General features: G+C 46.3%; 1 protein-coding gene across 1 annotated transcript; it reads right to left on the reverse strand.

Moving 5' to 3' along the window:
- Positions 1–8,051: 8,051 nt before the first annotated feature.
- LOC140831444 (uncharacterized) lies at positions 8,052–9,807 on the reverse strand. The gene is made up of 2 exons (XM_073195195.1): positions 8,702–9,807; positions 8,052–8,391 (listed from the first exon to the last, which is right to left on the reverse strand). Exons 1-2 carry the CDS (start codon positions 9,805–9,807, stop codon positions 8,052–8,054), a joined length of 1,446 nt encoding a protein of 481 aa, XP_073051296.1.
- Between the last annotated feature and the right edge of the window lie 2,957 nt (positions 9,808–12,764).

Below are 12,764 nucleotides of genomic sequence, written 5' to 3' on the forward strand. Positions count from 1 at the left end.
GGCTTCCTCAAGTCTTCCCCAAATGAGCTAAGAAAGTGGAAGACCATGTGGATACTCTTTGTAGAAGAAGAATACTCCGATGTAATTAGTAGAAATGCTAACAAATGAATAAAGTTACTCTCCTGTTTCACCCTTGCTTTGTATTTTTAAGATCTGGTATGAGTCTTTATTACTGAATGCCTGCTGAACAAACCGAACAAAAGTATTCCACTAACAACGGTAATGATTGATCACCGGCTTTGCTTTGAAACATTACGTTGGGCCCTGGCATTCTCTTAGAGAGGATACGAAGCCCCAGGGCTTATGATATCCGGGTAGTTGTAATGATACATGCATTTTCATTAAACATTATCTAGGGAAACCTTTCATATTCGGGGTCGTTTCGATAACTGCATCCGCCTTTTGGTCTATCCCGCGTAGTTTTCGAGGCCCTTATTAATCGCCCACGTGCACTGGTCTTAATGGCTATGATACATTCTCCTTCCCAATAAATGACGGCATGCTTTAATTAACCTTAGGCTCTTCACATTCCCTTGTTTCAAACGTCTTTTCCTCCCTTTCCTATAAATAAATTGGTGGATAAGATGCACCCATACCAACTGAGCAATGTCGAGATCCAGCGACTCCAGTACTTGCAGCAGTGCTATCTCTTCTGTTGGTGTGCAAAGTCAAATCCCAGCGGAGTTACGTCCCTATGTGGAGCTTTTCAAAAAGAATGTCGATGAGTACATTCTGGCCAAAGTCATATGTACCTGGCATAAGCTTCAATTCATCGGTCTTCTTTATTTGAACGGCACAGTCCTCACTCGTTCTCAAAGGATGGTGACGAGGAAATACAGGCGGGAACTAGGGGTATCCCGTATTGAAGAGTTGTTGACTGACCAGAACCTGCTGCATGCTATGTTGTGGAAGGAATGGCGGCATCTAAATAAGGTCTCGAGCACCGATTCCTTTGTCAATCTTGGCATCCAAGAAGTTACTGACTGGATGGATGAGTGGAAAGGTCGAGTGGCCACTGAAATTTCTGTAATACGACGCCGACCATTCCCTTAATGAAAATTTAGACAATTAATTCCTGCGTCTTCTTTTAATTTTTTGCAAATGTTTTAACACCAACTGAACTAATCATCAATCCAAAAACCAAAAAAGTAGGCCTAAACACATCAGAACGCCGGGTCCCCATGCTATCCGGGCCTTTTAGCCGGGTGACGGGATCCTCTACTCCCGAGTTATCTCGTAAGAGGCCGGGACTTGGCATGATTTCTTTCTTGATTGTGATAAAAGGATTTTATCGGGGCGTATTACCTCTTTACCTTTTTCACGCATGGATATAAAAGAATGGTCATATGGTAAATCGGTAAATCCCAATCTGGGTATAGTGGGTACTCATTCGATAACTTTGGTTCTTCCGGGATCTGCCTAAGACCGAGATATGGCATTATCCCAATCCCTCTCTTCGCTTTTTCAGTCAATCATTGCGCAGTCATAATGATAGAATTCTGATGACGTGTTGTCAGAGCCCGTACGTATTCTCAGCTACCGTGGCGCCTCGATTTGAGCAACTGTCTTTTCAATTTTCCCGCCGAATGATGCCGCTCAACTTCCAAGGCTAATCTGGCCCGTCCAATCTATGCTAGATCAACGGCATAGATTCCATCTCTCCCTTATATATAGCGATCCCTCGATTTTTCTAAAAATCACTTGCAAATTTATTCTTCGGCGAAGCCCTGCTTGTTTTCTTCCTCGGTCTTCTCCATAGATTTCTCCGGCGATCTCTCCGACTATCAACCATCACCCTCAATTCCTCTCAGTAAGTCTCTCTTTTCTGTGTCTTATTTGCTTCTTTTCCATCATGTCCAATTCCACTTCTTCTACCTCTGGCAAAAATGCTAGAGGCCTATCGGAGGACAATTCTCCCACCCCTTCTGACCAGTCTGTTCAGATTCCGAGGGGTATTCCTACTATTCCCTCTCGATCTTTGTCCAAGAAGACTGCTAAAGCGTCTTCTTCCCGACCCCTGGGCTCCCCGAGTAGAGGGAAGGATAAAATAACAGGGCCCTTCTGGTTTTCTACGGTAACTTCCACTCTCCGTCCGGGTAGTTTAGGAGACATTCGATCCCTGGGAGCTATTCCTTCTACTTACGACATTAGGATTCCCGGACCTAATGACCATACTGATACTCCTCCCCTCGGATACCACGCTTTCTTCCTTGAGCAGCTTAGGAGTGGTCTCCGTTTCCCGGTTCATCATTTCTTTGAGGGAGTTGCTCGATTTTTTAACCTTCCTCTCAATCATCTTCATCCCAATGCTTTTCGTATTATGGCAGCTACTTTTGTTTTGTTCCGCATGAAACTTATTCCCATTAACTCCTCCATCTTTCACTATTTTTATTCCTGTCGATTTAATGATGGGGTTTTTTCTTTTATGGCCCGGATGCACTATCGGTTCTTAACCGACATCCCTTCTTCTTTGAAGGGATGGAAAACAAAATTTTTCTTTCTTAAATTTCCGATTCTCCCCACCTGCGCTTTGGGGTTTCTTCCTTCCATGCCCAAACAACCCGAGCTTCCCCGAGATTTCAAACTTCTTCCCCCTTTTACCGATGCCTGGGATGCTTTAGGAAAGCAATCCTTCTTATCTTCAGTGCTGATTGGGTCGAACAATCTGGCCTATTACGGGATCGGGTCCCGGCCTGAAGACCCTGTAGATCAGATCATCGACGGGTTTGATCAACCCGGGTCGCAGGCGGGTAAATCGCTTTTCTTGGCCTCTTTTTTTTTTTTTTTTTTTTTCGCAACTTTGCTTTGCTGACCCACTGTGTTTTTGATGTAGCCGAAGAAAACATGATCAGAGCAAGCTTTCAAGAGGCTGCTGTTCAGAGGAAAGCGGAGCAAAAGAGAATTAGAGCGGAGAAAAGGGCGAAGGAAGCCCAGGAACAGGAGGAGCGCCGGGCCAGGGAGGCGGCCGAAGCTGGTGCATTGGAAGCACGTCGTGCTAGGGAGGCGGCTGAAGCTCAAGAAACAGAAGAACGCAGAGCCAGCGAGGCGGATTTGGCCCGGAAAGCAGAGAGTGATGCCCAAGCAGGGGCCACTTCTCCCCGGGTGGGGCCTATCTCTTCGGGAGGGGAGGAAGACTCAACTTCCCTGAACCGTCGCAAGAGGAGAGCCACCACGGAGCCACGGGTGGAGACGGTAGTGGTGGAAGATGAGCCCGAGGGGATGACCCCTTCTCCTGCTTTGGCTGATCCTTCTGCAGGCACTTCGGCGACGAGGCCTCTGGTTCTCCCCAATATTTTTGGGGATACCATTAGTTCAGATCTTCTAGGGGTGATCGGGAGCTTCCTCCGACCTGACGAGGTGGCACATCTTCAGGGAATGCACCCTAATATGCTCCTGAGCGAAGGAGCGGCCCGGACCTTCTCGGTAAGTTCATTTTTTGGTTCCCTCTCCCTTGCTTTTTCCTTTTTCCTGCAAATTTTCCTGACCTTTTCATTACCAGGGTTTACAAATGTTACTTCATGGGCATGAACGAGTGGCGAAGATAGCCAAGAGAGCTAATGCCCAAACTAAGGCCGCTCAGGGAGCGCATGGTCAGCTCCAAGAGGAAGTAAACCGGATCAAGGAAATTCACGAGAATGTCCTGGCCCGGGAGAAGGCCATTTGGCAGCAGCAGATGGACCTGCTTCAGGCAGAATTATCTGATGCCCGGGCGGAGGCGCAGTCGGCCAGGGCAGAAGCAGAATCCTCCCGGGCTCGTGCCGAGGATTTCGAGGCGATGGCTGCTGAGGCTAGAGAAGGGATGCTGGCTGCCAGAGAGGATGCAGAATACCACCGGGTCCGGGCTGAGGACTTTCAGGCGGCAGTGGCCCTTTTGAAGAGAACCCAGACAGAGCAGATGTCACACTTCCTGAAGTCTTCGGATTTTAAACGAATGCTGGCCAAAAAAGCCTTCCCGTACTTTGAACAAGGCTTCAACAAGTGTTTGGAGCAATTCGAGGAAGCCGGCATGGTTCCAGCGGATATGGAAGATTTCCCGGATTTGGAGAAGGCTGCTGCATCTCTCCCAGATGATGACAAGGAAGATAGGGATAAGCAGGACCCTCCTGCGGAATGAATAACTCTCTTTTTTTTTTTTTTTTTTTTTTGTAACCTCTTTCCTCTGTTCTATGTATGCATGTTTCTTTTTTCGATTTTGCTTCCTTTAGTAAAATTTCGTAATTTCGCTTGCTAAATGGGATACGGTTTACCCGGGTTGGGTATAAGTCCTAAAAGATAATCCGGGGCACGGGTCCACCGGGCCAGGGTACGGGTCCCTGGTCTTAAAAGATAATCCGGGGTACGGGTCCACCGGGCTAGGGTACGGGTCCCTGGACTTAAAAGATAATCCGGGGTACGGGTCCACCGGGCCAGGGTACGGGTCCCTGGACTTAAAAGATAATCCGGGGTACGGGTCCACCGGGCCAGGGTACGGGTCCCTGGACTTAAAAGATAATCCGGGGTACGGGTCCACCGGGCCAGGGTACGGGTCCCTGGACTTAAAAGATAATCCTTTCGAGTAATTTCCTTCATTCAGTGTAGAAATAACAGATACAAATGTTTCTTAAGCATAATACTTTTTTAAATGAAAAGCATTCCATGGCCTTTTAAGAACACGTCCTTGAGGATCTTCGAGGTAATAGGCCGTACCAGAACTGACTTTTCTGATTACTTTGAAAGGTCCTTCCCACTTGGCTTCTAGCTTCCCCACATCACCCACCGGTTTAACTTTTTTCATAACCAGATCTCCCACGTGAAAATCCCTTTTTCGGACGTGCTTGTTATAGGATTTTATGATCCTGCTGCGATAAGCTTCCATCCGGATGATCGCCCGATCTCTTTTTTCTTCCACAAGGTCGAGCTCCAGGGCTCGAGATAGGTCATTGTTGCTTGAATATGATTCCACTCGAGTGGAAGATTGCCCGATTTCTACTGGCAAGACTGCTTCAGATCCATAAACCAGACCATATGGGGTTTCCCGAGTGGAGGATCGAGGAGTAGTCCGATAAGCCCATAAGACGCTGGGTAACTCCTCTACCCAATCTTTTCCTTTCCCCTGCAGCCGGGCTTTCAAAGCTTGCACAATGATCCTGTTGGTTACCTCTGTCTGGCCATTGGCTTGAGGGTAGGCTACTGAGGTAAAAGATTGCATAATCTTCATTTCCTGACACCAAGAGGTAATCTTTTTTCCTTGGAATTGCCTGCCATTGTCTGAAATCAATTTCCTGGGGATGCCATATCGGCAGACAATGTTTCTCCATAAGAATTTCATGATTTCATCCTCGGTGATTCTTGCCAACGGCTCGGCTTCTACCCATTTAGAAAAATAATCCACAGCTACCAGGAGGAACTTCTTCTGGGCGCGAACTGGCGGAAAGGGACCCACGATGTCCAATCCCCATTGGTCAAAAGGGCATGATGCGGAGATCGGTTGCATGTTGGCAGTTGGGCGGTGGTGGAAATTAGAATGATGTTGACAACCTTGGCATTTCTGGACGAGCCGGGTAGCATCTTGGTTTACTTGGGGCCACCAAAATCCGGCTAAAATAACCTTCCTCGATAGAGCCGTTCCCCCGAGATGTTCCCCACAACATCCCTCATGTACTTCCCGAAGGACATACTCTGTCTCTTCCCCCGATACGCACTTGAGTAAGGGGCCCTGAAAGGATCGCCTATACAAAACATCATTTAAGAGGGCAAATCGGGGTGCCTGTTTCCTGACCTTTATAGCTTGGGCCCGGTCTCCTGGAAGTTTTCCCTCCTTTATGTACTCTATGAGAGGAGTCATCCAAGAGTTTTTTCTCAGCGGGGGTGTTTCTTCTTCAAGCGAGGATACGAGCTTCGAACAATAGAGAATCTCCCGGTTGCTTACTTCTGTCAAGGAAGCCGCCAATTTAGCCAACGTGTCGGCTTCAGTGTTTTCTTCCCGGGGAATCTGTTCGATACTCCAGTCTGTGAAGGATGACGCTTGAGAAGTGATAAGATTCAAGTACTTGAGCATTTTCTCATTCTTAACTTCGTAAGCTCCTTTAATTTGCTGAGTAACCAGCTGGGAGTCGGAATAAATGATGATTCGGGAGGCCCCAATCTCACGAGCAGCACGCAACCCTGCCAAGACAGCTTCGTATTCTGCTTCATTATTCGTGACCCTGAAGTCAATCCTCAAAGCCAATTTAACCCTTTCCTCGAGTGGGGAGATCAAGACGACCCCCACTCCGCATCCCGCTATGTTTGAAGCGCCATCAACAAATACCCTCCACACTTTTTCTTCCTCGGGCTGGATCATTTCTGTTAAGAAATCTGATAGCGCTTGTGCTTTTATTGCAGCCCGGGGTTTATACTCGATATCATATTCCCCGAGCTCTACAGTCCATTTGATCATCCTCCCCGAGACCTCTGTATGAGTCATAATTCTGCCGAGAGGAGAATTAGTGAGGACCACAATGGGATGTGATAGGAAATACGGTCTCAGCTTTCGAGCAGTCACTACCAAAGCCAGAGCAATCTTTTCTAATTCACTGTATCTCATTTCGGCTCCGCGAAGGGCGTGACTGACATAGTAGACAGGCTTCTGATCGGTCCCTTCTTCCTTGACGAGCACGGAACTAACAGCAATTTCGGTGGCTGAGAGATAGACCCACAATTTTTCTCCGGGCTCGGGTTTTGCTAAGACGGGCAATTCAGCCAAATGTTTTTTCAAATTTTGAAAGGCCTGCTCGCAGTTGTCATCCCAGCCGAATTTCTGCGCTTTCCTCAGAACTTGAAAGAAAGGATAGCTACGGTGTGCAGATCGGGAAATGAAGCGTGATAAGGCCGCAATTTTCCCTGTCAGTTTTTGCACATCTCGAACCGACTGAGGAGAGGGCATATCCATGATGGCCCTGATTTTTTCTGGGTTGACTTCGATTCCTCGATCCGTGACCATGAACCCCAAGAATTTCCCACTCTTAACCCCAAACACACATTTGGCCGGGTTAAGTTTTATCCCATACTGCTTCAGAGTGGCGAAGGTTTCGATCAGATCATCGATGAAATGAGCGACTTCTCGGGTTTTAATCAAAATGTCATCCACATATACTTCAATATTTCGGCCTATCTGTTTTTGAAAGACGAGATTCATCAGTCGTTGATATGTAGCCCCTGCATTTTTCAGTCCAAAAGGCATTACAACATAGCAGAAAGTTCCCCCGGACGTGACGAAACTAGCTTTGTCTTGATCTTCTGTAGCTAAAGGGATCTGATGATATCCCTGATATGCATCCAAAAAGCTCAGGAGTTCACACCCAGAAGTGGAATCGACTAGCTGATCAATCCGAGGGAGTGGGTAACAATCCTTCGGGCAAGCTTTATTCAGGTCTCTGAAATCTACGCACATCCTCCATTTCCCAGTAGACTTTGGGACGAGAACTACATTCGATAACCAAGAGGGAAATGGACTTCCCTAATGTGTCCAGCCCTCAGCAATTCTTCAACCTGTTTTTCAATTATTTTATCTTTCTCCGGGCCGAAATGTCGCTTTTTTTGCTTAATCGGCCGGGACCCTGGGAGGATATTTAGTTTATGCTCGGCCACTTGGGGCGAGATCCCGGACAGTTCCTGCTGAGACCAAGCAAAGATATCGGCATTAGTTTTTAAACACTGCAAGAGTTTTACCCGGGTGGTGGCGCAGATGTCCCGGGCTATCCGGATAGTCTTTCCCGACTCGATCTCCACCGATTCTTGCTCTTCTTCCGCCACAAAGTGTACTTCCCTTTCCCGGGCTTCCTCCTGGTGTTCTTTCCCCTTCCCTTCCCTTCTTGCCTTCTTCTGATCAATTCGGACTGTTTCTCCATAACATCTCCGAGAAGAGGGCTGGTCGCCCTTAACTTCTCCGACCTGTCCTTTTACTGGGAATTTGATCTTTTGGTGGTACGTTGAGGCCACTGCTCTCAATTCATTCATGGCTGGTCTCCCTATGATGATATTATATGAAGATGGGGCGTCCACTACTGTGAAAGTAGTTATTACAGTTTTTCTCAAGTCTCGGTGCCCAGAGTCAGGGGTAGAGCAATTTCTCCCTCTGGATACACAGCGTGACCAGCAAACCCGAACAGGGCGGTTTCCACAGTTTCCAGCTGGTATTCATGCAGATCCATTTGGATGAGGGCATCTTTGAAGATAATATTGACAGAGCTCCCATTATCCACGAAAATTCTTAACACGTCGTAGTTGGCGATGCGGGCCTGAATGACCAGCGCATCATTGTGAGGTAAACTCACTCCTCGGAGATCTTCTGGTCCAAAGCTTATAATCGGCTCGTCTCTTCTCTTGTTATCAACTTCTAGACACTCCCTCCTACCCCTCGCCTTCCTTGCCCTGATTAGAGTCGCCATCAGTAGATCCCCCCGAAATCATTTTGATTACTCCTCGACTCGGAGAGGGATCCTCTCTTCCCGCTGGCTTGATTCTCTCTTCCCGGGTATTCGTTTCTCCTCCTCGTCTTCCACTTGGAGTGCTCATCGTTCTTTGGGGAATATTCAGCGATGAACGTCTGGACAACCAGGGTGGTTGTTTAGATCGTTCTCGTGGCGGGTGAGGCGCGGACACGGGACGTCTATTAGCATTTCTTCCCAGGACTCGGCACTGATTAGTATCGTGAGCACAATTTTTATGAAGGGTACAGTACCTTTTTTGTTCTGGCTTGGAGATTCTGACCTCGGAACGGGGAGGAAGGACCTCATTTGACCGGCACTCTTGAATCTCTCTGTCCCGAGCTATTTTTAAAGGCACATGGGGAAAATGACCCCCACCACTTTTCTTAGGAGCTCTTTCTTCAGTTTTGTAAGTCCGATCTCCTCTCGCTCTTTTCAAGGCCTCTCTTTTCTGGTTTTGCGCTTCTTCCATATTGATATATTTCTCCGCTCGTGACAGGAGATCCTCAAAATTTTCAGGCAGTTTTTTGGTTAAGGATCGGAAGAAATCCCCTTCCCATAACCCTTGCATAAATGCGGTGGTTTTTGTCTCGGGTGCACAGGTCGGCACATCAAGGGCCACCCGATTGAATCTTTTGAGATAAGCCCTCAGGGTTTCATCTTGCCTTTGCTTTACTTCGAATAAACTGAAGGCGGTCTTTTTGTACTTTTTACTGCTGCTAAATTGATGCAAGAACACTTTTTGAAAATCTTCAAAGCAGCAGATGCTTTGTGGTGCCAACCCTTCAAACCATCTCTGTGCGGAATCGACCAGAGTGGTAAGAAATACTTTACACTTGATTGGGTCTTCATAACAGTGCAACATGGCCATATTTTCGAAACGCGCGAGGTGTTCCTCAGGGTCAGAGCTCCCATCGTAATCTTTGATTTTTGCCGACTTGAAATGCCCGGGAAGTGGTTCCCGGATGATGATGTCAGAGAATGGGCAGCCTTTGATTACAGAAATACCGCCCTTGGAGACAGCCTGCCCTTCCAATGCTTTCACTTTTTTTCTTAATTCTTCCAATTCTCCAGCGATGGTGGGAGATTTAGAACCTGCGCTTTCCCTTTCTTCTTCCCTTCTCTCTTCTTCTTGTGCTTGCTTACGCTGCTGTTCGTGTTGACTGGCCTGGTGAGAAGCAGCCTTTCTTGCGTCAGCCATGTTGACAGCATCGGTTATGATTTTCTTCAATTCTTCGGGAGTCAAATGAATGGTGGGTTGAGGATCATTAGGGGGGGGACCACCTGCGCCAGAGAGACGTGTATTGTTTTCCTCTGGGGCTCGAGAGGCGTCTTGGTTTGCTCTTCTAGTAGGAGCCATATCCACGTCTTAGGACTCAAATTTCCCACAGACGGCGCCAATGATGCCACCCGGGTCGAACAGTGGAGTCGGGTCGGGAACTCTACCGGGTAAGCTATCAAGAATACGGGAAGAAATATGAGCTAAGACGGCGAACTGGAAGGAAGATTCTTCGTTTGCCTTTGAAAGATCTGCCAATAAGAAAAACAACCACGTGAATGGGCGCCGGAGGGGGTCCCCGGCGTGGCCACTCCGATGCTTAAGTCAGCAGGGTACTCAAGCGATAGAACCAACGTAGCCAAGTGATGGCTGTGATATTGGTGTGCAATAAATGAGTGTATTAAATGTTCATTAATATCTGAATGAAGGAATAAATGCAAAACCTGGTATTTATAGTGGAGGAAATAATGATGACCTCGTTTTTTGGGACGTGCGCATTAAATATACTAGGGCGGCTGATTATACCCTATTGTTCTGACATGTCAAATCATATACCAGCCATATCCCATCTGTCCAGTCACTCATTAATGTTACCAGGTCGGCCGCGTGTATCTCATTAAGTCAACGTCATTAAATGCTTCCCTCGCTTCGAGATGTCAGAAGAGAGAGTTATACCAGAAATCTGGTGCTATGTCCCTAATCAATCCACTCGGGAGATGGGCTTTCCTGACCCGGGCATCGCTCATGGGCCTGACCCATGACCCGAGCATTCCCGGGATCCACTGCCCGGGACATATCGGGGTATCATCAGGCTGCAATAAGAGTAATGGCTACTCCTAAGCTGAGATACACCGAACATCTAGATAGTTGACAATGACTGTCAACGACTCTCCTATCTTAAATGCAATGACTATCAACCTGTAACAAAGCATGCTCATATTCATATCTGAATATTACAATAATCTTACATGCTTGAATACAATTCTATAATCAAAGCAAACCCATGTAACAAGATTTGAATATAATTCTATAAACAAGTCATAAACATGTTACCATATATACAAGAATACGAGTATGTGATTTTAGTTGGGAAACTCAAATAATATCTTATTTGAGTTGTGGCTTCCCAAACAAACATTGCTTATACCTTTCTTGTTGAATTAAATCGAAGTCTCGAAGTCGGGATATAAACTCGGTCACTCCAAATCTGAAATGGCAATGTAGAGACATATAATATCAATTCCCAACTCAATTCAACACCTATCTAATTCTATACGTGATCTTGGTACAGTCGGACGGCATAACGACATGATTTCTTAATACCGGTCTATCCAAATCTCATCATATATCAACATTGTGCAATTCTAAACTCATAATCATCATAATATCTATGACAAGCTCACAAAATCTGCATAATCTCAGGCCAATATATGCTGGAAAATCGTAACAATTGCGTATGACATCCGATATTCAACCCGATAGTGAATATACGATACTCATTATGCCAAGAATCCAATATAACTAACATATTACAATTCCTCCAACATCTATGATTCAAGACATGTTATAATTAAACAAAACTTACATCACCTTGTAGCCGTCGATGCAAGGAGCTCAAAACCGCAATCGGATTAAAGTTTGGATGTATAAATCTTACAAAATCACAATTCTAAATGAAGAAGAAACTTTGGGAGCTTTTCTGAATTCTTCCCCTTTTCCTCGGTGTTTGCTACTGGAATGAAGAGAAAGGATGACACATGATCAATATTGCATGCTAAGAGACAAGTGTCTATATTTTTCGCACAGCACATCTCTCGCTCGGGCGGTCGAAAGTTGCCGCCCGCGCGAGTAACTTCGGCCCTCGCCCATTCCAGCAGCCTCGCTCGGGCGGTCAAAACATCCGCCCGGGCGAGTGACTCTCGGCCCTCTTCTCCTAGGCATTCTCGCTCGGGCGGTTAAAACTTCCGCCCGGGCGAGCCATCTTCGCCCAACACTATTATTCTCTCAAAATAACCTGGTTATACTCATGTCCACTCAAAATCAATAATCTCAAACTAACATGCTATAAAATCTTGGGCATTACATTTCTCCCCCTCTAAAAAATGATTTTGTCCACGAAATCGTAGGCAATCTATTAAAGCACGAATACAAGTAATATAATCAAAACTGAATAATTACTTACATCATATAAATAACTCGGGATGTTTCTGTCGCATATCTGCTTCTGTCTCCCAAGTCGCTTCTTCGATGCCATGTCGACTCCATTGGACTTTTACTAGAGGAATAGTCTTCGTTCTGAGCTTCTTTTCGTTTCGATCAAGAATCTGTATCGGTTGTTCAACGTAGCTTAAAGTCTGATCAAGCTCAGCTTCGTCAGGTTGAATGACATGAGAAATATCAGGCATGTATTTACGCAACATCGATACATTAAAGACGTCATGTATCCCAGATAGAGAAGGAGGAAGAGCCAGTCGATATGCTCGATCGCCAATCTTCTCTAGAATCTCGTAAGGACCGACGTATCTAGGAGACAACTTTCCACGCTTGCCAAATCTGACAACGCCTCTGAATGGGGAAATCTTTAGAAACACCCTGTCTCCTTGCTCAAATACTAACGGTCTTCGTCTGATGTTGGCGTATTTCGCTTGCCTGTCTTGCGCCGTTTTCATCCTCTTCTGAATGACTTTCACTTTCTCTGTCATGTCACGAATCATATCTGGTCCAAGTTCTGGTACCTCTGAGATGTCATCCCAGTATAGCGGAGATCTGCACTTCTTACCATATAAAGCTTCAAACGGTGCCATCTCAATACTCGTCTGATAGCTATTATTGTAAGAGAATTCACAAAGAGGTAGGGAATCTTGCCAACTAGTGCCAAAATCTAGTACTACGGCTCTCAACATATCCTCTAATGTCTGGATAGTCCGCTCTGACTGTCCGTCTGTCTGAGGATGATACGCAGTACTCAGGTGTAATGTCGTACCTAAGGCCTGCTGTAAACTGTGCCAGAAGTGTGAAGTGAATCGTGAATCACGATC

This window comes from Primulina eburnea, chromosome 5 (genome assembly GCF_022965805.1).
Source record: "Primulina eburnea isolate SZY01 chromosome 5, ASM2296580v1, whole genome shotgun sequence".
Taxonomy (NCBI): Eukaryota; Viridiplantae; Streptophyta; class Magnoliopsida; order Lamiales; family Gesneriaceae; genus Primulina; species Primulina eburnea.

Coding starts and splice junctions, on each gene's coding strand:
- LOC140831444 (XM_073195195.1), bottom strand. CDS start 9,807: ATGGCTCCTACTAGAAGAGCAAACCAAGACGCCTCTCGAGCCCCAGAG. Junction 8,392..8,701: donor TCCAAGCCAGAACAAAAAAG/GTACTGTACCCT, acceptor GACTCTAATCAG/GGCAAGGAAGGCGAGGGGTA.